General features: G+C 38.2%; 4 protein-coding genes across 5 annotated transcripts; 2 read left to right on the forward strand and 2 right to left on the reverse strand.

Annotated features, from left to right (window-relative positions):
• Positions 1-8,960: 8,960 nt before the first annotated feature.
• Positions 8,961-9,748, reverse strand: LOC142632432 (uncharacterized). The gene is made up of 3 exons (XM_075806835.1): positions 9,650-9,748; positions 9,446-9,604; positions 8,961-9,329 (listed from the first exon to the last, which is right to left on the reverse strand). The coding sequence occupies exons 1-3, from the start codon at positions 9,746-9,748 to the stop codon at positions 8,961-8,963; spliced, it is 627 nt and encodes a 208-aa protein (XP_075662950.1).
• A 4,935-nt stretch (positions 9,749-14,683) lies between these two features.
• LOC142632433 (uncharacterized) lies at positions 14,684-15,094 on the reverse strand. The gene has a single exon (XM_075806836.1). It carries the CDS (start codon positions 15,092-15,094, stop codon positions 14,684-14,686), a length of 411 nt encoding a protein of 136 aa, XP_075662951.1.
• Positions 15,095-18,486: 3,392 nt separating this feature from the next.
• On the forward strand, positions 18,487-19,153 carry LOC142632058 (uncharacterized). The gene has a single exon (XM_075806482.1). The coding sequence runs from the start codon at positions 18,621-18,623 to the stop codon at positions 19,008-19,010; it is 390 nt and encodes a 129-aa protein (XP_075662597.1). The 5' UTR covers positions 18,487-18,620; the 3' UTR covers positions 19,011-19,153.
• Positions 19,154-22,714: 3,561 nt separating this feature from the next.
• Positions 22,715-24,791, forward strand: LOC142632088 (3-oxo-Delta(4,5)-steroid 5-beta-reductase-like). 2 transcript variants are annotated; one of them, XM_075806506.1, is made up of 2 exons: positions 22,715-23,487; positions 24,177-24,791. In XM_075806506.1, the coding sequence occupies exons 1-2, from the start codon at positions 22,812-22,814 to the stop codon at positions 24,632-24,634; spliced, it is 1,134 nt and encodes a 377-aa protein (XP_075662621.1). In that variant the 5' UTR covers positions 22,715-22,811; the 3' UTR covers positions 24,635-24,791. The 2 variants fall into 2 exon arrangements, with proteins under 2 accessions (XP_075662621.1, XP_075662620.1); XM_075806505.1 differs by having other exon boundaries at positions 24,216-24,791.
• Positions 24,792-26,915: the final 2,124 nt, after the last annotated feature.

Raw genomic sequence — 26,915 nt, forward strand, 5'->3', positions numbered from 1 at the left:
AGATTAAGCATTGTAAGATCTCACTTGAGACAATAAGTTAGTGTTGAGGATGATTTTCCTAGTTTTGCACATTCAAAGGCATGATTTTCCTTGTTTTAGCTACTTGACTACCCTTGGAGTTGCCAAAAATGTTGAGGATGATTTGGGTAAGGGTCGAAATAAAAAAAAGTTAGCCCAAACACCCATTAAGTTTTTCAAAGTGTGATGAACTGAGGAGAGTCAAGCCAAAAATTCTAATATTCAATGAATAAAGGCTAATTGTGCATCACAAAAACTAACCCAAAGTGCTAGATAACATGTAGATTGCATTAAATCTAAACTGTTTTACAATATATATATATATATATATATATATATATATATATATATATAGAGAGAGAGAGAGAGAGAGAGAGAGAGAGAGAGAGAGAGAGAGAGAGAGCTTTATTGTGTTGTCATGTTTCCCCATGACTTCAATGCGATATTGCTCTTTAAGTTGCTAAGAAGTTTTTTTTTTTTTTGGGTGTAATAACAAGGTTTATCAAGAAGTAACAAATGATTTTTTGCATTAGATCTTATTGAATCTTATAAGAGAGTTTTTTTTTTTTTGGTTGTAGTAAGGAAGGTTTATCAAGAAGTAACAAATGATTTTTGCATTAGATCTTATAAGGGGTTTTACAGCAGGCTTAAGACTAGGGCTATCCATGGGTCGGGCGGGTCGGGTTTTTGCCCAACTTGCAACCGACCTGTAATAGTTCGGGTGGGTGGTTTTTCAACCTGCAATCGACCCATAACAGTAACAGATTTGTGGGTTCGGGTTGCCGGCGGGTGGTGGTCGGTTTCGGGTGAAACCGATCTCACCAAAATCCTTCGAAATGCGGCAAGATCTCGCTAGATCCATCCAAGATCCGGTGAGATCTCGTTTGATCCGGCGAGATTTCTGCCAAATCGTGATGAGAAATCACTGGTTCGGCCAAATCCGATGTTTATTGTGCCAAAAATCAACGGATTTAAGTGAAAAAGGGGCTAGAATATGGAAAAGGGCCCGGAATCTGGAAAAAGTGGCCGGAATCTGGAAAAAATGGCCAGATATTGAATGGACTTTGGTTCGGGTTAGGTTTCACGGGGTTTTGAACTAAAAAATCAATAACTGACCTGCTGGGTGTCGGGTTAGCAAAGTCGAAAACCGTGTTCGACTGCCGAAGTAGTCGAATCGAGTGGCGGCGTGTTGAACGAGTTGGGCGGGTTGTCAGTTTGCCTGGACACCCCTACTTAAGACATTCCTAAGGATTGATTTTTGAATAAGTAGTGAAACTATTGACCCTCATGTGTCCTAAACAAGTGATAAGTTTCAAATTTGTTTTAACTTAGGTAAAGAAAGGAACTATTTTAGTCATGGTTAAGGGAAAATGTTTAATAAACCTGACTGGTTGCAATTTCTTAGAGCATTCATAGTGCAATTTTAGTACCTAAAAGGCCAACACACTACAAAGTATGCTACATTGATGGTGCTAAAGCTAAAATTTTAACAACCAAGCTACAATTAAATGCTACCAATATCAATTCACTATAGCTACAAAGTTATAAAAAAAAAAAAAAAAATTATTCTGTTTCTCTCTCTTCTTCTCCTTAAAATATATTTTTTGTACTCTCTTTACCCTTTCTCCATTTCCCTTTCTTTCTTCTCTATTTTTTTTTCTTTCTTTCTTCTCCTCTAACTCAAACTCTCTCAACACTTTCTCTTCTTCTCCTCTAACTTAAGCTCTCTCAACAAAATGAGTAGAGATCAACAACGACGTGGTGGTTGAGATTGTTGATGGCGTGGGGCATTGGTGTTCTAAGTTGCTGGGTTTTGTGGGTTATTTTGTTGTAATGGGTTGTGGGTTGTTGGGTTTTCATGGATCGTTTGGTGGTGACAAAGGTGGGTTGCTGGGCTCTGTGAGTGACAATGATGGTGGGTTGTGGAAGTGGGTGTCGATGTCGGTGTTGTGGGTCGTTTTGGTAGGTGTTGGTGTTATGGCTGGTGGTTTTGTGCTTAGTGGTAGCAGTGGCAGTGGCTCGTGATTTTTGTGCTTAGTGGTAGCAGTAGCGATGACTGGTGGTAATGGGTTTTATGGCCGGTTTTATGGGTTTGTTGGGTTTTTGTGGCAGAGAGAAAGATAGAGGAAGTGGCGGTGGCTAGTGATTTTTGTGCTTAATAGTAGCAGTGGTGATGGTTGGTGGTGATGGGTTTTGATGAAACACAAGTTCGTCAGTTGTAGTGAGTTCATCCAGATGGAGCCAAATGTTCACTTGCGTGGCAATGGAAGTAGCAATTCCCTAAAATGGACACCGGTGTGGTGCCTGCCACAATGCTTCCAATGCCAAAGTCAGTACAAAGGAGTTTATAACAGTATGTAAGAATAATTTAGTATATCTTGTAATTGTATCCGTACCTTCTGTTGGCAATATGAGGGCTTTATATATGTTGCTCTGGATTCTAGCCGTTGTGGTTGATGTTGTGATGTTAATGCTTTTCTTGGTAATGCTTCCTGTTGAGTAATGGGGTTTTAATATGCCCTCAACGGTCTGTCCAGTTGGTTTTGTAACTGTCTAGGGCATTATTGGCGGTATTGAATGATCCTGATATCCTCGTCGGTGACGTGGACACTTGCTTAGGCTCGTCTCAGAAAGCAGCCTTGTTTGTCTTATTGACCTCGTTTGTAGTTGATTTCGTCAGTCCCATCAGCTGCCCTCAGATTCTGTGGTCGTTATGACATGTCATGACGACCAAAGAAGATGGACGTTTTTTTTTTCTAACCGCAGGCGACTCTTGGGATTTCGCGCCATATTAAATGCATAGTGGCGGCGCCATATTGGTTGTGGCCACGTAGTGTGTTCCGGTTAGTGGGGCTAATGTTCCCATTGTATGTCTCTTGGGTTTCCCACTAGTTTTCAGTTTTTGCCTTGATTTTTAAACTACTCCTCTTCTTACTTTACTTTTCGTTTTCCCCAAACTTTCAACTGTTTCTCTGAGTGTTTTCTTCTTCAACCTTTCTTTGCCACTCCTTTCTGAGCTGGTGTGTGTCGGTGTTGGGCTTCTTCTTCTTTCTGAGGTACGTTTTTCTCCCTCTTTTTCTTTTTGTTTTCTTTCTTTAGTGGTAGTAAACATCTGATTTTCTTTTCTTTTGGTTTTTGTTTTCTGGATTTTGGGATTTTAGCATTTACCTCTTTCTCTTGTGTCTTTCCTGGGTGTCCATGATTAGTAACTCTGAGGTTAGGATAGCTTGCCCCTCAGTTTCCTTCCTTTTCGCACGTTTGGGGGGGGGTCTTTAGGCGTTTTCCCAAACCTTGAGAATTTTGTTTTTGAGGGTAATAGTTTGGGCGTTGCCTTGGCTGAGTTGTTTCCTTTGCTTCGCCAATCAATTGATTAGTTTAAAGGTTTGGTGAGAGAGCGGGGATCGATGTCTGAGGTTAGGTCCAGTGAACTCGAGACTGGGTTATCATCTAATGGTGACCCGGTAGAGGGAGATACTGCCGTTTCGACCCTTCGAGAGGTTAGGGCTTTTCACGCCCTCGTGGAGGTGTGTAGGCTGGATGCTGACACCGTGGGTAGGTTCAAAGATAGGTTTTAATTTCTAGAGCGGGTTCGTGTTTGTCGGCCCAATGACGAGGAAAGGGTTTGCCACTTTTTCCCTGGTGAGGTGTGCTTCTATAAGGCCGCTTTCACTTGTGGACTTAGGCTTCCTGTCCATCCGTTTATGATGGAGCTTTTAGATTACTTTAGTATTGCTCCTAGGAAACTTATACCCAATTCATAGAGGATAGTGGTCAATTGTATGGAAATATGGTTGGTCGCTAACGGGAACATGATTAAGGTAGGTGAGCTCGTCTATCTATATCGTTTGAAAGAGTCTAGGGAGTACACATATTATGAGTTAGTACCCTGGGAGAGGAGAACAAGGATCGTTAGGGGTTTACCTTTGTCCTTCAGATATTGGAAATCAAGGTTTTTCTTTGTGTCCGGGGACGATTTTTAGACTCCCCTTAGCAAGGATTGGGGTGATATCCTGAGGTTGCTCCGTCGGTGGGGGACCCCGAATTTAGGTGCGTCAGTATTTCTTTCCGATGTTTTTAATTTTGTTGCATCTCCTGTTGTCGTCACTAACTCCTTTGCTTCTTGCTTGCGCAATCAAGAGACAGCCTAAGCTCAAGAGCAGGCATAAGGATCGTGTTGAGAAAACGATTGAGTATGCCCAGACGATCGAAAGCTGGGACGATTTGGTAGACCCGTGGACCCTTGCCTTCTATAATCTTGGTCCTGACCCATCCCTTTACGTCCTGTGCAGTATCAACATCGAAGGAAAAAAGAGTGAGTGTTGAGATCGTCAGTCTTGACCCCCTTTTATACATTTGGATTATTTTTTTTTATTTTTACAAGTGTTTTCTTCTTGCAGAAATGATGACCAACTTCAACAAAGATATGTATGAGAAGATGAGGTCCAAGAAGGACGAGCCGTTATCCAACATTGGGAAGAAAGTAGTACGCATCACAGGGAAGGGTCCTTCCGTCACTCCAACTGCTTCCGTCACTCACGTTGTTTCTGGTACCAAGATAATGAGGATGACCTCTCCTGCCACCTTGATTGAAGAGATCCCTACCCCTGCTTCTAAAAGGCCGCGCATATCTGACAAGGAGAAGGAGAAGATTGATTCTTTCTCATCTATTATCTGGGATGATCAGGGACTGGCGGTGGACAGGGCTCATGGGGTCGTGACTGTGGAAGACTTAAGGCATTCTCAGGTTAGTCCCCAAAGGAGCAGGTGGGTCGTCACCTCCACAAGCTCGTCCAGGTAATGCTTTTATGCCAGTTTATCCCTTTTTCTTTTTGTCTTTTTTTTTTTTACGTTGTTCTGAGGTTCAATTCCCTTGTGTGTTTTGTAGGTGCTGGGGGAGAGCATTCACCTTTCCTTAGAGTATCTTGCCCAGGAAGCTAAGGTCGAGTCTGTGCTGTCAAGGATAAAGGCCTTGGAGATGGAGAACTCAAAGTTGAAGAAAGATTTGATAACTTCTATGGGCAATGTCAACCTTGCCAAGGAAGAGGCCAAGAAACTAAGTGACGACCTCAGGGCTGAACTTCAGTTGGTTTTGGAGAAGGACGAGCAACTTGTGGCTGCTAGGGAGAAGATCAAAGTGATTGCTGCTAGGGCCATTAAGGGTTTCCAGCAAACTGAGGAGAACAACTTTGTGCTCTTCAATTGGTACTTCAAGGGGTTTGAACTTTTGAGGAGATCCTTCATCAAGCACCCCTCTGGAGTGGATTTGGAGAAACTGGACTTGGAAGAGGTAGGCAAGGAGGTGGCTACTGACGAGGTTGCCCAGTCTTTGACTACCAAGACTGATGCCCCTGCTAGTGACGCCTCTACCGGTGACGATACTGCTGCTGACGCTTGAACCTGATACTTATGAAAATTCCCTTTTTTTTTTTGAGTGCTCGTTATATTTTGGGCCCAAATTTCAAAACAGTTTTATTTTAATCTGTCTTGGGAACAATATTTTTAGCCCAGTGTTTATGGGCCTTTAGATGTAAAAAAAATGGTAACTGCCCGCTGTTTTCGGGCTTTTATAGTTGCATACTTACTTGCATTTGTGGTTGCATACATGTGTTATACTTGCGGTATTTTGCATCCGTCCGTGCTTTGGTGAAATTTTTAGCTGTGGCTTTTCCTTTTCCTCGCGATTGCTCCCGAGAGTTTTGCTTGTCGTCTTTCTGTTATGACTTACACTTTTCAGGGATCTTGTCAATTTCTTTGCTTCATCGGTATTTTACATTCGTCTAGGCGGAATCTTATTACTTAGCCCTTTTTGAGACAATCTTTTGGCTTCGTCAGTAATGTACATCCGTCTAGGCGGAATCTTATTACTTAGCATTTTTTGAGATTATCCTTTGCCTTCGTCAGTAATGTACATCCGTCTAGGCGGAATCTTATAACTTAGCCCTTTTTGAGATAATCTTTTGGCTTCGTCAGTAATGTACATCCGTCTAAGCGGAATCTTATTACTTAGGCCTTTTTTTTGAGATAATCTTTTTGGCTTAGTCAGTAATGTACATCCGTCTAGGCAGAATCTTATTACTTAGCCATCTTTGGTTTTTGTGATTTACAATTGACCAGACCTGTTTGCACGAAGACATTAGCTAAACAATTCTTTTATTAATTTCAGGAATGAGTACATTTATTTGTTACATCTATTGGTGGTACTTCTTCAAGTGCTCAATGTTCCATAGTCATGGGAGCCTCTGTCCGTCTAGGGTTTCCAGGTGATAGCTTGAAATAACCCACATATTTTTATTTGGGGTTATTATTAAGTTTTCTTTTAAATATAATTATTGGCCATAGGTATTATTATTATTTTATTTAACAACCACAGCCCACTATCCCACTAAGCCCACATCTCTAATACAAAATACAAGGTAGAGGAAGAGATAGTCAGGGTTTTATCAAAGAGGCTAAGAGGTGTTTTCTTTGGAGTTAGAGCACCTACAATTGAAGAGGCAAATAGATTGTCCAAGGTATGATTTCTCACCATTAGAAACAAGGAATTAAAAGTTTATAAGGTAATCTTGGAATTAGTTTGTGATGTTAGATTGTTCAAAAGGTTGATTTTGGTCCCAAAATTCTACTTACACTATTACGGTTAGATTTATATATATATATATATATATATATATATATATATATATATATATATATATAAATAAATCCTAGATTGAGCCATGGGATTTCAAGAATCAATGCTTTTGGCTTAAGTCTTCTGTCGGATTGTACATATATTACAGTTAGATTTATATGTATATAAATAATCATAGATTGAGCCATTGAATTTCAAGAAATCGGTGGTGTTAGCTTAAGCCTTCTTTTGGATTTGAATATATATATATATATATATATATATATATAATTCTAGTTGGGCCACCATGTGTAATCCATGAACTAAGTCATGGATGAAGATTTTTATTTTCGTGGAGCTAGCCTTCACGTGTTCATCAATGTTATATAATTAAATCCTAGGTTGCCCACTGTGTGTCTCTAGAACAAGCCATGGATTGCAAATCTCTATTTAGCTATATGGCTCTTACTTTTTCATTGGGCTTTATATTAAATCCTAGGTCAATGATGTTTTTGGCTGCTGCCTTCCTCATGGCAGTATGAGTTTCGATTAATGCAAGGGAATATTATGGGTTAGAGCATCATTGTTTAGAGAAACTTTAATTTAATGTTAAAAGTGTTATTAGTTCAGCAAAGTATAATTCTAGTGAGTCCATTGGTATAGTTCTATAAGCTTTATATTTTGTGGAAGATATTAAGTAATTTTCATGATTAATTATAGGTCCTATTTAAGAGTATCTTGAGACTATTTGGAGGGTGTTTCAGCTGGACTTTCAGAGTGATTCAAGTGCTATAAGTAACTATGCATAATATGCACAAGTTTTGTTCTTAGGTTCTTAGAAGTTAAAGATTTTCAAAAGTTATATTCTTTTCAAGCTTACATTTTTAGAAGTTTATAAAAAAAAAAAGCATTTTTACATCTTTGAAAGAGAAACTTTGACTTCTTCTTTTTTTAAATAATGTTTTAAAGAGAAATTTTGAATTTTAAATAACGTTTTGAATGTCCAAATCCCATTTAAATGATGATTTCTAAACTAAACATTGTTCCGAAAATAATTGAGTTTCAAAGTAAGTTTTCTAAAAAGATTCTTGTTCCTTATATTTGGTTCAAACCAAGTGATTTCGAAGTCATATTCTTGTTTTTTTTTTTAAAGTGGTATTTAAAACGTTTCTTTTAGCAAATTGGATTTTCAAACTTACTCAAGAATTTTAAAAATATTTATATAAACTCTTCAATTCCTATTCGTTCCCTAAGAGAGTCAAGCATCTTTTTATTTACGTTTCAATTTGATATTGTGATATTCGACATGCCTTTATTGTTAGAACAATTGTTAATATTGAGAAAATTATTATATGATGTATAAACTTTGTTTTTTGTGATACGTGACTCAAAATGAGTGTTTTTAGAATTGATCAGATATATGTGTAAATCCGCTCACAGGATTATATGTGAGAATATGTGATGTGTTTATGTGACACTATGCTCTGATCAATTATTTGTTTGTGTTTTCAAAAGACTTTAAGATTTGATTAAATGTGTATTAAGTGATTCTTTACATGTTTGGAAAACTATATTGGATATTTTGAGTGAAATTGTGAAATCAAACTCATGCTTTGCTTGACTCTATTTCCATTGTGTATTCTGTATAATTACTTACAAGATGTGTGGCTCACCCATCAATTATTATTTTCAGATTAAAGTGTAATTGGGAATTAGAACCCTTGGATCGCTTTGTGAGGTGTAAGGTAGAGTGTGGAAGTTGTAGGCGACTTCAATGTTATTTGAAGACTCATAGAATTTTAGTTACCTTTATTTTGTAATTCACGTTTTATATATTGGAGATTATTTCCAATTTATGGAGTTTTGAAAAGATTATTAGTTATTACGTTTTTTTTTATTCCGTTTAGACTTCACAATATTTTGGAGATTATTATAAATTGTGAATTTTAGTTATTGTAAGAGATTTATCAGTAGCATTGTTTATTTGGAGTTTTATTGAACTATGTTTAAATAAGTTATGTTTATTGAGTTAGGTAAGGTTAGCAAGTTAGTCATGTATCTAAATTCATGTTCCATGGATTTAGGTCATGACATGGTTGCCTTGCCTGGAGTAGTGAACGACTTGGTAGGGTCCTTCCCATGTAGGGCCGAGCTTTCCTTGGGCAGAGTCTCTAGTCGCCATGGTGACCTTGTGCAGGACGAGGTTGCCTATGTCAAGTCGTCTGAGTTTTACCCTCTTGTTATAGTATTCAACCATCTTCTGCTAATACTTCGTCATCTTGTCAGAAGCTTTGTCTCTTACTACGTCCAAGCAGTCCAGGTTAATTCATAGCTAGTCGTCGTTGTTTTCTTTGTGGAATACCTCTTGCCTGATGCTGGCCAATCCTACCTCGACCGGCATTACTGCCTCAGTGCCATAAGTAAGCCTGAACGGGGTTTCTCCTATTGGGGTTCTCGCCGCGGTTCTGTAGGCCCACAAGACATTGGGCAATTCTTCTTGCCAGGCACCCTTCGCATCGTCCAGCCTGGCTTTAATAATTTTGAGCAGTGTTTGGTTTGTCACCTCCGTTTGCCCATTCGCCTGTGGATGTCTTGGGGATGAGAATTGGTTCTTGATGCCTAGGCCCGAGCAGAAGTCTTTGAAGCCTTGGCTGTCGAACTGCCGCCCATTATTTGATATGACGTCCTTGGAATCCTGAACCTGCAAATTATATTCTTCCCCACGAAGCTACAGATTCGTGCTTCTGTGATGGTTGCTATCGCCTCTGCTTCGACCCACTTTGTGAAGTAATTAATAGCAACCAGTAGGAATCTTACCTGACCTTTACCCAGGGGCAATGGGCTGACGATATCGATTCCCCATTGTGCGAATGGCCACGGGGATGCTATCGTTGTCAGTCTTTCTGCTGGAAGTCGCTGGACATTCCCGAACCTCTGACACTTATCACACTTCTTAACGAGCTCTACCGCATCCACCTGCATAGTTGGCCAGAAATAACATGTTCGAATGACCTTGCTTACCAAGGATCTAGGGCCATCATGGTCTCCACAAATTCCTTCGTGGATTTCTTCCAAGATGTATTTGGCTTCTTCTTCGTCGACACACTTCAAGTAAGGCATAGAGAAGCCCCTCTTGTATAAAGTGTCATTTAGGATTGTAAATCTGGCTGCCCTCTTTTTGATCTTCTTGGCCTCCTTGGCGTCTTGAGGGAGGTGCCCGTCTTGGAGAAAAGACATAATCGGTGTCATCCAGCTGTTTACGCTCTAGATTGCAAATGCTGGAACTTCTTCGATGCTGGGGCATTTTTGAATCTCCATGTCTAACTCCATGCTCGTTGACCCTTCCTCTGACGAGGGCATTTTCGCGATCTCGTCTACTGCCATGTTCTGGCCTCTTGGGATCTGCAAGAGCTCCAATTTACCAAACTCTCGGACTAGATGTTTCTTTAGCTTGAGGTATTTCTGCATTCTTTCCTCCTTTGCTTCATACTCCTCTTTGATCTACCCTGTTACTAATTTCAAGTCACTCTGGATGAGCAGGTTCTTAGCCCCGAGTGCTTTCCCTAGTCTCAGCCCCATTAATATTCCTTCGTACTCGGATTGGTGGCTGGAAACTTCAGTTGAACTCCGTATCTGAGCATTTCTTCGTTAGGGGTGTTTATGATGACTTGTCCTCCCTCCCTCTTTTGGGCTGACGAACCGTCAGTCTGGATCATCCACTGTTCTGTCTCATTGTTGGGGTTGTCATCTTTTGGGAGGGTGAACTCAACAATGAAGTCCACCAGAGCTTGTGCCTTGATGGTTGTTCTAGGGTGGTACTCGATGTCGAACTGGCTGAGCTCAATTACCCACTGGACCATTCTCCTTGCTGCCTTAGGCTTATTCATGGACTTCTTGATGGGTTAGTCCGTCATTACTACGATGGGATTTGCCTCGAAATACGGCCAGAGCTTGCGTGAAGCTACTATTAAGGCGAATGCAATCTTTTCAATCCTGGGATATCGGACTTCTACTCCTTGGAGAACTTGGCTGACTAGTAAACTGGAAGTTGTTTCTTGTCCTCTTCTCGAATCAGGGCTGCGCTCACGGCTAAGGCTGACGCTGCTAGGTATAAATATAAATTTTCTCCTTCCTTGGATGGACTCAAAAGGGGTGGATTGCTCAGGTAACATTTGAGTTCTTGAAATGCTGCTTCACATTCGTCAGTCCAGGCAAAAGCTTGCTTCAATGTCTTGAAGAAGGGTAGGCATTTATCCATCGCTTTAGAGACAAACCTATTGAGGGCTGAGATCCTTCCTGTGAGTTTTTGGACCTCTTTGACGATCTTGGGCGATGTCATGTCAAGAATGGCCCGAACTTTCTCCGGGTTGGTTTCTATCCCTCTTTGGGACACCATGAATCCCAAGAACTTCCCCGAGACTATGCCGAAGACACACTTGCTAGGATTCAACTTCATCTGGTATTCTTTGAGGGTGGCAAACATTTCCTCCAGGTCGTCCAGATGACCAAGCTCTTCCTTACTCTTGACGAGCATGTCGTCCACGTACACCTCCATATTTCTACCAATCTGCTTGCTGAACACCTTGTTTACTAACCTTTGGTACGTTGCCCCTGCATTCTTCAACCTGAAGGGCATCACCCTATAGCAATAGAGCCCTTGACTTGTGATGAAAGCAGTTTTTTCTTGATCTTCTTCAGCCATTTTTATCTGGTTGTACCTTGAGAAAGCATCCATGAACATCAGCAACTTATGCCCGGCCGTGGTGTCCACCAGTTGGTCTATCTTTGGTAGTGGGAAGCTATCTTTCGGGCAAGTTTTGTTCAGGTCCGTGAAGTCCACGCACATTTTCCATTTCCCATTTGCTTTTTTCACTAGCACGACGTTGGCGAGCCAATCAGGATAGTGAACCTCCCGGATAAAGCCTGCTGATAATAGCTTATTAACCTTGTCTGTAATTGCTCGGTATTGAACCCTTCAATCGTGAACATGATGACCAAGGGGTCATTGTGAGGCTGCTTCACTCCCCTAACATCCTCCTCGTTGAAAGACATGTCTTGGTTCATCCGTCTCTACTTGAACGGGGGTATCATGTGGACGCTATTTACCTGCCTCTGGTATGCTTTTTAAAGTGATTTGAATGATCCTCCTGCGAATGGCCCCCCTACGATCGTCTTTATCTCCCCGATCACATCATGTGGTGGCTGGAACAGATGATCCCCATTCTTAGACGAGGATTTGTACTAGTGCTTATTGCCGTCTCTGAACTTGCTGGGCTCTCCCTTCTTCACATACTTCTGCAATTTTCCTTTTCGTATCAACTCCTCTATTTACTCTTTTAGGTCCCTGCAATCCTCCTTGTAGTGGCCGTGATCCTTGTGGAATCGGCAATATTTGTTCTTGTCATGCACGTTGGGGGATGAATGTAATGGCCTTGGCCACTTAAGGTAGTGCTCATCCTTAATCTACGTTAAAATCTTATCAATAGGCATAACTAGAGGAGTGAATTTTACCTTTCGTGGGGTTTTTTCGTCTCTCCTTTTGTTCCCGTCAATAGGCCGACAATCTGGACGCTCCCTCTTTCACCCTTTACGATCGTCTTCCCTCTTTCCCTTTTTTCTGTTTTCTCCACATCTTTAATGGCGGCTAGCGCGTCCTCAGCATTCATGTACTTCTGCGCTTTAAGGAGCATCTTTGCCATTGTCTTGGGAGGATTCTTTGCGAGTGAGACTACAAACTCTCTGGATTTTAACCCAGCTTTAAAGGTTGTCAGCTGCACTTTGTTGTCAGCTTTGTCCACCTCTAGTGTTTCCCGAGTGAAGCGTTTCACATATGACCTCAAGGTCTCTTTCTCTCCTTGCTTGATGGTGAGCAAATGGTCTGCTAGTCTCTTCAGGCGTTGTCTGCTGACGAAGTGGCGCAAAAAGGCGCTGCCCAACTGTTCGAAGTTATCAATAGATGACGTTGGCAGCTTTGTGAACCATTCCCTTGCTGCTTCTTTGAGAGTGGTGGGGAAGGATTGACACAGGATCTCGTCGGGGGGCTGTTGGAGGCCCAGAGTTATCATGAAGGTGTTGAGGTGATCCAGAGGATCTTTCAAACCATCAAACGATTCAAGCTGAGATGGTACATGGCACTCCAAGACTGCTGAAGTGAAGGGCGAATTTGTCGTCTTGACCATTCTATCCAAGCTCTGGTCCGTTTTCCCTTTGATGGCATTTCTCAGCTCGTCCATCTTCTTCCTTATTTCTTGGAGGAGATCTGAGCTCGATTCATCCTGAGTGGTGGGCCCTCGGCGGTCGCTCCTTCTGTGGCTATCTCCCACATCTTCGAGGTTGGTCTTGGACCGATCCTCTTCCTACTGAAGTCTTTGCCTTATCTCCTTATTCTGTCTGGTGAGCTCCTCGACGGTAGCCGCAAGAGCCTGAATTTGCAGAGTTAGGGCTGCAGAATCTTGGTTGGACTCCATCTGAATACAACGGTTGATTGGAAACTACGTACTCAAATCTGAATACGAGAATGTCGTTCCCACAGACGGCACCAAACTGATGAAACGCAAGTTCGTCAGTTGTAGTGAGTTCGTCCAGATGGAGCTAGATGTTCGCTTGCATCGCAATGGAAGTAGCAATTCCCTAAAATGGACACCAGTGTGGTGCCTGCCACAACGCCTTCGATGCCAAAGTCAGTACAAGAGAGTTTATAACAATATGTTAGAATAATTTAGTATATCTTGTAATTGTATCCGTACTTTCTGTTGACAATGTGAGGGCTTTATATATGTTGCTCTGGATTCTAGCCATTGTTGTTGATGTTGTGATGTTAATGCTTTTCTTGGAAACGCTTCCTGCTGAGTAATGGGGTTTTAATATGCCATCAATGGTCTGTCCAGCTGGTTTTGTAACTGTTCGGGGCATTATTGATGGCATTGAATGATCCTGATATCCTTGTCGATGACGTGGACACTTGCTTAGGCTTGTCTCAGAGAGCGGTCTCGTCTGTCTTATTGACCTCGTCTGTAGTTGATTTCATCAGTCCCATCAGGTTTTATGGCTGGTTTTGTGGGTTTGTTGGGTTTTTTTGGTAAAGAGGAAGAGAGAGGAAGTGAGAAAGAAATTAATAATTAAATGAATAGTGTTTGACTGTGATATGAAAAATAAGAGTATTGATGTAAGGTGAGTTGTGAAATGGTGTGTTAAAATAAATAAAAATATGTTTTAAAGTGCTAAAAGCTAAAATTTTTTACACCATCAATGTAAGTGCACTTAGCCCATTGGGAAGCTACTTAATGTGGCAAAATTCAACTAGTGAAAAGAATGCCTTTTGGGCTAAAAATGATTAATCATGACCTCGGTAGAAGTAGAAAAGTTTAAGTTTTACTATTTTCTTTTTAGTTTTTTAAGTTTACGTTTTTTTTATTTCAGTCCTCTAAATTTCATTAATTCTCAATTAAATCATTTGTTAACAATCTGTTAGCTACTACTGTTATCAATAACAAAACGACGAGTCTTTTTTTTAAATATTTTTAATTTATTTAATAATTTTAAGAAAACGTTTTTTTTTTAATTTAAAAAACCCATAAATTAATTTTAAGAGGGAAAAAGAGGGAGAAGAGAGACCAAGAGGAAGAAGAAGGTATAGGAATACTCGGTGGCTCAGCTCCACAACGGTCAAGAGGTGTGCTCGGCAGTGCCATTCCAGGAGGTACTCAACGGCTGAAAATAGGAATGCCATAAACACAAAAACCCAACTGGCTCAGTTTTGTATCAAACAAAGAAACAAAGATAGAGACTTATAGACCTGAAGATAAGTCAATGAGAGAAAGGATTGAAGGGTTTAAATGGAATTGGAGGTGGAATCTGCTAGTGCTAGGGTGAGTTAAGGTGATATTGCAATCTAGGTGTTGTCCAACAACTAAGGTTTCTTTGTAATCTTAGGAAATGGAGGTTGGTGATGGAGGTGTGTTAACAATGAAGATGTTCTTAAGGATGGCATCGTTTTTTAGATCTGTGAAAATTGAGGTTTTTTTTTTTTGGGTTAGAATGGAGAATTCATTGAAACTAAAAGTCCAAAACAGGCAAGTCACTGGCTGTGAGCCTTACAGAGTACAGACCCGAAGCATCTGAGTCCAAAATACTACATAGATTAACAAAAGAAGGATTATCTAATACAACAAAAGCAGTAGAACATGCACAGACTTCTTTCGCAAGCAGATTCGTGCATCTATTCGCCTCCCGGTAGACATGATTGATCTTGTAACGCTGAAAGTGGCACAGCAGGTGCCTGCAATCATTTAGGAGTGGTGTGTAAGCTCTGTTACAGGTATTGTTGGAGAGCATGAGATCAACAATAACTTTTGCATCAAGTTCTATAATTAAACGGTTAATGCCCAGTTGAGAAGCCAACAGTAGGCCATCTCTTAAAGCCCGAAACTCAGCAATGATGCTCGTGGCCACCCCAATATTCCTCATGTAGCCTTTAACCCAATTTCCACTATGGTCACGTATCAATCCACCTGCTCCTGCACTCCCCGGGTTCCCTATGGAGGCACCATCTGAATTCAGTTTGAACCACCCTTCAGCTGGTTTATGCCAGCGCACAAGAATGGCTGAGTATTGCTTGGTTCAGAGTGGTTTCCCTACACAAAAGAAGTATTCCGCTGCTAGCTGGGTGAAAGATTTATGGAGATTAGTATTTAGAGGAATGTTTTCAAACACTACTTTGTTCCTGTGCTTCCACAGACTCCACACTCCAAAAAGGAATTGAGTGCTCCAAGGGAGGCCATTGACTTGAAGTTGGCTACTGCACTGACAGTTTCTTTGCAGCCACCCAGGAAGGTTGAGGTGGCCAAGGTTTGATAGAGATTGAGGCATTTTGATTGAATTCCAAAAGGTAGCAGCAAAGGAGCAATCCCGTAATAGGTGGAGAACTGTCTCCTCATGAGTTCTGCATAATGGACATATTATGCTGCAACTAATACCTCTTGCTGCTATGACTTGCCTGACCGGGACATTGTTGTGGTGACACAGCCACATGAATGAGCTAATCTTAGGCCATATGTCAAGTTTCCAAAGCATAAGCCGAGGCCAAGCTAAACTCACCATCTTTTGAAAATTTCTACATCAGTGTGTCTTTTTTCTCCCCATACATCTGCATTGCACAAATCTCATCTTTGATCCCAGATCCACTTAGGCCATATGTCTTTTTTCATTTCTTGTTCTTTCTTGTCAGCCATGGTGGGGTTTTGGCCTTTTCTTTTCTTTCTTGGGTGAGAGAGAAATAATTTTTTTTGTTCTTTGGTCTTGTTCTTCTCTATACAACCTCTTAAAATTAATTTATGGGTTTTTTTTTAAATTAATGTTTTCTTAAAATTAATAAATAAATAATAAAATTTAATTTTAAATAAAATGACAAAATAATGTTGTTTTGCTATAGATAACTGCAGCAACTAATAGATTGTTAACGGAAGACTTAATTGAGAATAAATGAAACTTTGAGGATTGAAATGACAAAACCCAAACTTAGAGGACTAAAATGAAAACTGTTAAAATTTAGAGGGTGAGTTTTACATTTTAGCCAAAAAAATCTTCTGAAAATGGGTTTACTTTTGGCTACAACAACACAGGCCACCCAAATTCCCTCCTTTTATTTGCTTTATTTTTGTTTGGTTTGGTGATTGGGTTTTCTTTTGGCTACAAGAAATTCGTGGTTTTGGTTGTGCTCTTAATATGGATCTGTGTTATGGTGAAGGAAAGTACATTTGTTGTTGTGTCATGTATGGTGTTGGAACTCAACTATCTTTGGGCTTGAGAGAACAAAGAGGATTGGAGGGAGAGGATTGGGTTTGAGAGAGAGAGAGAGAGAGTGAGTGAGTGAGTGATTGGGTTCTTTGAATTGGTGGCATCAAAATTTTTGATTTCTTGTGTTTGTGAAATTTATCTTTGCTTTCTTGCTCTAACTCTGAGATTTGTGCTTGGGCTGGTTTGAACGACATCATTAATGGTGGCAGCTTTGACGGATTTTTTTGTGTGCAAAATAACACCATTTTTCTAACAATTTTGTTAGTTAGCAATATTTCCAAACTAGCTAAACTAACATCTCAAGTCTAAGAAACTCGAGTTCCATGTGTTGGCAATGCTAATGTGGAACTTGAGTCTCTCCTTAAATGAAATCAACAAACACAAAGCTTTAAATGAAATCAACAAATGATAGGGGAAAACCCAGAGAGAAACAATGAAATACCCAAGCAAATCAACAAATGTAGAGGCAAACCCAAATGAAATACCCAAGCAAATTGGCAAAATCAGCAAACGTAGAGGCAAACTCAGAGCAAAACAATGAAATACCCAAGCAAATCCAGAGACCCACAACAAAACAACAAACTCATTTCAACTTTAACTTGCAAACCCAGAGACCCACAACGAAAAGCGAAGTCAGCCCGGATCGAATGCTTTGCCTACAATTTCTCCTTACCGTTCTCAGCCATTAATAAAGGGAAAGTTTTTAATTTATTTTTGCGTGAATTTGAGAAAGGAGAATAAGAATAGTGGGACGACAGAAGATGGAGAAAGAATAAGAAAGAGTAAAGGAAGAAAGGAAAGAGAAGGAACTCGAGTTTGTAAGACTTGAGTTCCACATGGTGGATTTAATCCACCTTAGCTCTGCAAGAACATGAAACTTACAGACTCGAGTTCCACATGGGGGATTTAATCCACCTTAACTCTGCAAGAATATGGAACTCGAGTCTCTTAGACTCAATTTATTATAGTGAATTTGAGATTAAGAGACTTGAGATATTAGTTTACGTTGTTAACTAATAAAATTGTTCAAAAATGGTATCATTTTGCAAAAATAAAAAAATCTAGCTTTGGCTAAGTCTTTTGTAGTTTGGATATGATATTTTTTTATTTATGTTTTCTTAATTAATATTTGGATTTATTTAAGGGGACAATGATCATGTGTATTAGATAGGGGTGGCAATTTGTGTTCGCGTGTCGGGTTCGTGTCGTGTCAAGTTCATGTCGTGTCAAGTCATGAGTATTCGACTACATAGGTCAACACTAACCCGACATGTTTATTAAACGGGTCAAGATTCCTCAACCCTAACACGACCCATTTATTAAACGGGTCAGTCGTGTCGACCTGTTTATCAGATTTTATCAAAATGAAAAATAAAAATTAATGAAAAAACAAACAAATAAATATTTTTAATATAAAATTCAGAATTAACGAGTAACTGCATCATAAATAATCATTCAAAATTAAAGCATATCCCAATATCACAAATAATCAATCACAATATGTCAAAGAAAATAAATCACAACAACTAATAAGTTTATATACCTAGAGTTTGAAGGGTATATTGGTAAAATATCATTTAATTAAACGGGTCAGACGGGTCAAACGAGTTCTATGTGTTCAACACTAACCCAACCTATTTATTAAACGGGTTAGTCGTGTCAACCCGAATATGACACGAACCCGTTAAGCCTCAACCCATAACCTGCTAATTTCGTGTCGTGTCGTGTCGGGTTCGCGGGTCGTGTCAAATTTTGCCACCCCTAGTATTAGACTATACTCTTTTATGAGAAATTATTTGAAAAAAATAAAAATGATGTTGCATCATAGCGATGCTTACACCATAATCTCTTACTTTTTTTGGCTGAATAAAAAAATGTGGTCTCTAGTATGAGCGCTCGAACAGCAAAGATGCGGGGACAAAGACCCCTATTATCAAGCCACACCCTATGAATTCAATCTCTTACTTCAAACCTTGACAATGGTTGTATATATGTAGTTTGCAATTTGCACTTTAGATCTCTCACACATATACCAATAAATAAACATATTTTTTTATTAAGAAAATAAATAAACATTTAAAAAAAAAAAAAAAAACAAGAACTGCGTTATGAACACAATTCAATACAATCTCATACACATTTACATCCAACCCATTTGGTATAAAAAAAATTAAGCAATCATAGCGAGATCTGAATAATGTGCACCAACCCCAACCACCAGCTCCGCCTAGTCCTCTCATGCCGCAAGCTAACAGCACAGGTGACTCAACCCACCACCGCCTCCATCATCGCCATGGCTTCCTCTTCAGAGCAAGAGTTCATCCCACTCTACCGCGCCAGACTCAACCGCTTCCCCCGCCACCACCGCCTCTGGGACTCCAGAACCGCCGCCCGCGTCGGCGACAAGCTCGCCCTCCGCCTCCAAGACATCCGTGTCTCCGCCGTGTCCATCGACGTACAGGAAGAGCTCTCTCGCCCTCTACACCTTCGCCAGTTGGTGCTTCCGTTGTTTGATTCCGTGCGCCGCGCAGGTGTCCTGGTTCATGGAGCTGAGAAGTTGTGGGTCGATGCTGATGTCCAGTATTAGGAATGGACGGTCAGGATTTTAAGGGTCTAGATTTTTTTTCATTTTTATTTTTGTTTTCAGGAATTTTTTTTTTTTTTTGAAGGGATTTTCAGGAATTTGTAGAAACATAGCAACTTGTAATAATAATCCTTCTTTTTTATATATAGTTTGACTTTTGTATTATTTTTTAAGTTGTACAAAATTACAGTGGATTTTCAGCAACAATATTGTTGCATAGGGGGAAATATATTGTGTGGGAACGATATTAATTATTATTTTTGATTGAAATGTTTCCCAATTTTTTTTAAAAATTTAAATTCTTGGTAATTAATAATTCTTGCAATTTATTTTTGCCATCTGGTTTATTTATTATATATTGTTGTACGAGTATATAAAGCGGATTGGCCTTTACAAATCCAATTGAGGCTTTTTTATGAAAATCAAGATCAAATAACTAAGAACTTAAACTAAAATTGCATTAGAATTAATAATAAAAGCTAGAATTACAGAGAAAATAATTGGAGAAACAAAGTTTTTGTCAAGGTTTGAAACTAAGTTAAGTTTACATCAAAAAACTTATTCTACTCTTACAAAACAAGCATATCTATAATCATTAACTACTAGGAAATAAATTAGCTAATAGTTACATCTACGCAGACTATCACAATATAAGTCAAAACTGAAATTAATGAGAATATATGACAGATTTAATAAATCAAAATAAGGGGTTGGCTGACTGCCTAACAGGTCAGAAAGAATGGCTAGCTGTTAGGTTTGTAGAGAATGGTTGGTTATATAAAGGATTAACTGACTGCCTTAAGAGGTTAGAAAGAGTGGCTAGCTGTCGATCAATTTAAAGGGATTCAAAATTGGTGCTACGATTAATCCGACCAAAGTGGCAGTAGGCAGGACTTTACCAAGAAAAATCAACAATAATGAATTAAGTAGTTGTTCTCCTTACCTAAAACCAACTCCAACCAATTTGACCAAAACCACCATTAGTAGTTTGCTATTCTTTGTCATAGTTCATTGTGTCTTGCTAATATGTTGGTTTCTTTACCATAAATAGTGAGATTCTGGTCAAATTTGGTGAGATCTCGATGAGATTCATCAAATCTCCATCATAAGTATTAGCTCCGCCATGATCAACAATATCTAGACCATATTTAACAATTTTGACTGATCAGCTTGTTGGAATAACAAAGCCATGGTGGTTGAAGACTCGTATCCCCATGGTCCACGTTGGGTGGCACAATTGCAAACTTGATGTGATTGGGTCGAGTGACCATTTCACTCTAAAACTGACCTAGAATAACATGTGGACTTTAGAGTGAGCGCGAGTGTGTATATATATATATATATAAAGCTTTAAAAAAAGTACATTAATAAATAAAGTATAAAGTTTAGTTCTAAACTATTTTTGAGATATCTTTTCCAACTTATAACGTGGCAATTTATAAAATTATTCATTTGTATTATTTATATAAATCACATGATTCATTAAAAAAAGTCATGAGATTAAAGCTACACATGGATAGTGGGTTGAAGAAAAATAATTTTAAATCAGTTTGGAGCTAAACTTTTTTCATAAATAAACCAATTAAGTTCTCAAAAAAGTACAAGCCATTTTAGATTAATGAAATATTTGATGGTGTTTGTTTTGTACTTCATTAGGTGTCTATTTTGTATCAGCTTATTTGGTTTTTATTTATTTATTTATTGCTTTTTGTTAAAAGTGGATTAAAATATATTTGTACTTTGAAAAAAAGTGATATATATATAGATAGATAGAAAGAAGAAAAAAAAACCTCCAAATAAGCATCCATATAGTACTAAAAAATCATAAATACATAAAATCGTCATTTCTAAATACATTAAAATGCAATCATTTACCAACAAAGAAAAAAACAAAAACAATTTTTTTTTAATACTAGGTTGGTTAGGATTTTTTATTTTTATTTTTGAAGTTAGAGCATTTACAATAGTGGTGCTAAAAATTTTAGCTTTTAATAGCTACTTTATCTATTTTTTAACCTTACTTTATAATATATCCAATATTCCCTTATTTCATTTCTCTTCCCCTATATATGTGTGTGTGTGTGTTTATAAAAAAAAAAAAGTTCTATTTTTTTATCACTTAATTTAAAATAATATAAATAACTCATTAAAATAATAAAGGAAATGAGAGAACTTGAGTTTTTTAATTGAAGGAAGAGGTATAATCTTAATAAAATATTGTATTCTGTTTTTTACAACTTGCTACAGTCAAATGGTATTTATACTAGTTTACTGTAGTTGCAAAAAATTTAGCTTTAGTTTTTCCAATAACACATAATTTTTTGGTTCTTTGGTGGTAAAATAGTTTTTTTTTTTTTTTTTTGTTGCTAAAATACAATCACTATCGTAAATGTTTTTATTAAGTTTTTGGGTTGGATAGTTGTTATTTGGGTGATACTAGCTAGAATTATTGAGGAGAAGGGAGACCTAAAGTTTTGGAAGGAGACCCAACTAAAAAATAAAATATCTAATAACTAAAAAAAAAAAAATTGGACCCGGGGGGCCCGGGCCCCCACCTAGGTCCGTCTTTGCTTAACAGTGATAGGTTGTCCCACCAATGCCGGTCAATATAGCCAGCTCCATTAGCAATTTCCTTCCACTCATTTCAAATCCCCAAACCAAATCAACTTGCTGAATTGCTTATGGTTTAATTTCACAACTTGCTAACTTGTGTGACTTATAACTTTCCTTCGATCATTCACAAGTCACATTCACACAGTTGAGTAAGTTTTGCGTGCTCACACGGTGTATAAATCCATCTTTGTACGCCATTTACTTTCTAAGCTCATTTCAATTTCTATCTCTTTCAGATCAGAGTTGTGCGTGGTACATGGTATATAAATCCATCTTTGTACATCATTGACTTACTAGGCTCATTTCATTCTTAGATCAGATTGTAAAAATCTCTCTGATTACTAAAGCCAATTCAGAGAACAACCATATGGAATTTCTCTTTGATTTTTGACGCCACGTATAACAACAACAACGCCTTCCACCACTTATAGCTCATCCCCAAACCAATAGATCAAAAACAATATTATGTTAAATTTTGTATCTTCTATAATCCAGGCTAGATTAAAGCAATGTTAAGTCATAAAATGGTGGTTAAAAAAGCCTACAAAGTCTTTCAAAGTAAAGCAACAAATATTTCGTCACATCCTATCCTGATGTGATGAATATCAGAAGATATTTATGTATTGTCTTCAAAGTTATGCTCAAATTTAGAGGAAAAAAAAAGCCTTAGAAATACTACTTTTCTATGGTAACTTCATCAATTGCGTCAAGGTTATGACTAATAATGTAGTTGTAGAAGAACTGCAAGGGATAATACTTTAAGATATTATATAGTTTAAGGTCATACCTAACTTTGAAAAATTAAGCGGTCCACGGTCCACCCGAGTGATTTTACACTTGTTTCCAACTACTATACTCCATGAGAGTGGGCTCAAAGACTAAGGGATCGTTTAGTAACGTTGTTTTAATAACGTTATATGTATTTTTAAAAATACATGTGGGTGAAAAAATGTATAAAAATACGTGTAATGTTGTTTAAAAACTGAAAATTATTGATTAAACTAACATACCAAACGGGTCCTAATTGTTTCTCCTCTCAACAAAAAAAAAAAAGAAATAAAAAAAAAAGACCAGTTGTTTCTCCCCAAGACGCCACACAATCTAACAACAACAACAACGCCTTCCATTCATATCTGAACCCCAAACCAATTGATCAAACTCTCTCTCTCTCTCTCTCTCTCTCTATCTCTCATGGAGCAGGAGATCTCTAACACTAACACACCAGTAGCACTGGTTGTGGGAGTGACAGGCATGGCAGGGTTGAGCTTGGCTGAAGCTTTAAAGAGTCCAACAGCCCTTGGTGGTCCGTGGAAAGTCTACGGCTCAACCCGCCGCGCCAAACCAACATGGTTCCCTTCCTCCACCCTTGACCATTACATAACTTTTGACTCCTTAAACTTTGATGACACACTCAAACATCTCTCCCCAATAGCCCATGAAATCACCCATGTCTTTTGGGTAGCAATCCAAGTCCGTGAAAACGAAGAATCTAACATAGCTGCCAACTCTGCCATGCTTGAAAATGTTATCAAAGCTCTCAAATCAGCCACACCTTCACGGCTATGTCATATAACATTGCAAACTGGCACCAAACATTACATGGGACCGATTTTTGATCCAGTTCTTGGAGCCCAACTTGTGCATCATGAACCTCCATTTCAAGAGGACATGCCTCGACTACCCTACTCTAACTTCTATTATGCTCTAGAAGACCTTTTGGCTTCATACTCACCATCACTCACATATTCTGTGCATCGCTCTTCTATTATAGTTGGTGCATCCTCAAGAAACTTCTACAATACATTACTGACTCTATGCGTGTATGCTACCATCTGTAGATACCAAGGCTTGCCCTTTCGATATCCAGGTACTTAATTAATTACAATTATAATACTCCGCCATAATAAATGAAGCCCAATTCATGAGATTTTTTAACAATTTAAATGAAATGTAGAGTATAACAAAGATCAAACTTATGACTTTTTACTATAAATTTGTGGTATTAGGAGATGATGAGTTTACAAGGCAGCTTAATGCACTTGGGGTTTAAGGGGAAAACAAAAATTTAGGCTATATATATATATAACTTTAAAAAAAATTAAATATTACTTTAACTCTATTATCTTATTTTAGATGCAGAACTATTACTAATTAACATGAATCCCGTAAATTTTCTTTTAAAAGTTTATAGGCACAAAAAATATGACAAAACCTTCCACATCTGTTAAATTTTTTAGTGTATTGCTCTTTGTTTTTTTAGAAGTACTATATTCATAATATTTTTTATTGGTTCTAATTTGAATCCACCATTACAATTATTTTTTTGCCATCAATAACAACATATAATAACCTGCTACTTAAAATTTGTTGTAAAAATATCGTGAATGTACTTTTTTTTATTTGATAAAAAAATTATTTTATTTATTGGCCAATAGTTGGGCTTATAAATTAAAATTTGGGGTTTTTTTTCTACTTCGGGTCTTAAGCCATTGCATCAATTATTTATAGTGTAGAGCTGGTATCGTAAGTTTAATTGCTTAATTATAATTCTAATAAGTACAAAGTACACATGGGAGAATTTTTGCGATATGTCAGATGCATGTGTGTTAGCGGAGCAACAAATTTGGGCTATAGTCACGGCTAATGCTGAGAACCAAGCATTTAATTGCACCAATGGTGATGTTTATACGTGGAAAAGTTTATGGAAGGTGTGTTGTGAGGTCTTTGATGTTGAGTTTGTGCCATTTGATGAGAATGAAAAGTTTGATTGGGTTGGGATGATGAAGAAGAGGGGAAGGGGGTGGGATGAGATCGTTGAAAAGTATGGGCTCTACAAGATCAACATGGAGGAAATTGTTTGTCCAGAGGCATTAAATGCGGTTTTGCATTTTGATTTTCCACATGTTTGTAGCATGAACAAGAGTCATGAGTTTGGGTTTTTTGGGTATGCAAATACATTGAAGAGTATTGGGATGTGGGTGGGGCGATTGAGAGACATGAAAATTATACCCTAATTACGAAAGCATGATCGCTTTGATGTGTATTGCTTGAGGAACGTAGCAAAGAATGTAAAGAAAATAATTGTTTAGATTGAAGTTTCGCTTAAGATTCTACTATTGGTGTATGATCTAGAGGTGAAATGAAATAACTAGTTATTCGCTTTTTCTCTTTTGCTAAATAAAATAAAGCTAGCTTCTTTTTTTTCTTTTTCTTCTTCTTTTTTTTTTTTTCACATAGTTCAAACAGGATCAAGATATTTTGTTGCTTCTACTGTCTGTGAATAACTTTCTTCATTAATTATATTTTTCTTTCGGTAAATGAATCATTATTAGTTCTTCATTATATTAGAGAAATATGTATACTGTATAACAATTTTGCTTATATGAACTGCACTTTTTGCAATATTGGTTCAGTTAAAAATATCTTTTTATACTTGTTTATATTTACTATTTTACAAAAATATTCACAATTAATGCAAAAATGATCATATTTTAAAGGCCAAAATACAAAACTCACCCTATTTCATCACTTTTCATTTCAGTTTTCTAAATTTGTATTTTGTCATTTCAGTCATTTAAGTTTTAAACCTCTTCAATTCAGTCCATCTTTAACTCACCATCCATATTAGCTGTTAACTTGCCCCAAACAATATCGTTTTGGCCATAATTTAATGTTTTAATTTTAATTTTATTATTTATTTCCTAATTTTAAAAAAATTTAATAAAAAAAACTTGAAATTAAAATAACCCCATTACCCTACCTAGGGGTGTCCACAGGTCGGGCTGGGTCCGGTTTGTGCCCAACCTGGACCCGACCCAAACTTTTCGGGTGGGTGAAAATCAAAACCGAAATCAACCTGTTTTAATGGTCGGATCATCTGGTTCGGGTCCGTCAGTTTCGGGTAGGTTGTCGATAGGTTTTGGGTTTTGAAGCCAGTGCTGATAATTCGCCGCCGGTGCCGATATTTTGCCGGATCATTCAAGATCTAGCTAATATTTGGCCAGATCCTTTGAATTTGGACTAGATCTCGCTAGATCTAGTGGATTTCATGTTGCTCTTCGTTGGAAAATAAAAAATATCGCAGGATCTGTTGGATTGCAGTGGATTTCAAGAAGCTCTTTGTCGGAAAACCTTTGGATCTCGCTGAATTTTGTTGATTTTATGGTCGAGTTGAGTGGCTAGGGTCTTTGGGGAGGAAATCCGCCAGCTGACCCAAAGGGATCAGGTTCTGTGGGTGAAGACCTGCCGGCGACTATTGGATTGATTTGTTTGGGTGGTGGCCGGTCGGTTTCGGGTGGGTATGGTAGGTTGAGTGGGTCATCGGGTTGTATGGACACCCCTAACCCCACCCACCTCATTTGATTGCTCGTTCTATGTAACAATCTCGCCCGCCTTTTTCCCTTACTGCTGTGTGCCTTAGAGGGGGAACAAAACCGTGAGGGGTGTGATCCCCAAAGTAGACAATATCTACACAGTTCACAGTTGGGGTAGAATCGTTACATTCTATCTCACATGACATCATAGCCAAAGAATAAAAAAATACAATACTAAACCATTTTTTTAGAAGCTTCCGGTTATTCCACAAGTATAAGTACTTGTGAGGTGTGGGGGGCAAGAGTCGGGATTCAAGTTTTCAGGAGAGAGCTTCACACACATATACACTTAGATTAGGCTAGAGTAGAATTCTATCTTGTAAAAAAAAAAAAAAGCTTTCGGTTAATAGGATCTGCTGAATCCTCTCTCTCTCTCTCTCTCTCTCTCTCTCTAAGTCTTTCCTTTTCTTTATTTCTCTCTCTTTCTCTCTCTCTCTCTAAGTCTTTCCTTTTCTTTATTTCTCATATTGGACTGGTTGTTGATCTGACCTGCCCCTTTTACTTTTCTCAATCATATCTTCCTTTCAATTTTACTTTTCTCAATCGTATCTTCCTTTCAATTTTTAATTAAATTCATCGTGTTACGAACCTAATGGATAACGACGTTGATTTGAAATTTATAGACTATGATATGGCCTCAATTATTTTATTATTTGCATTCCATAGGTAACCTTCACCATTCATATCATTTATAGACTATTCTGATATAATGGCTTCCTACGTAACACTACTGTTGCTTAGTATGCCTTTTAGCCAAAGTTACAATACTATGTTCAGGGTTGGAGGCAGACGTATCAATATTAGACCCCCAACACATTACCCGACCGAATTCGAACGTAAAAAATAAATATAGATAATAGTTATTGCACTCTATTTTGGTCTAAAAAGTTTTTGCCAGTATTTGATTTTGAGTAACCCATTC

Source organism: Castanea sativa, chromosome 4 (genome assembly GCF_040712315.1).
Source record: "Castanea sativa cultivar Marrone di Chiusa Pesio chromosome 4, ASM4071231v1".
Classification (NCBI taxonomy): Eukaryota; Viridiplantae; Streptophyta; class Magnoliopsida; order Fagales; family Fagaceae; genus Castanea; species Castanea sativa.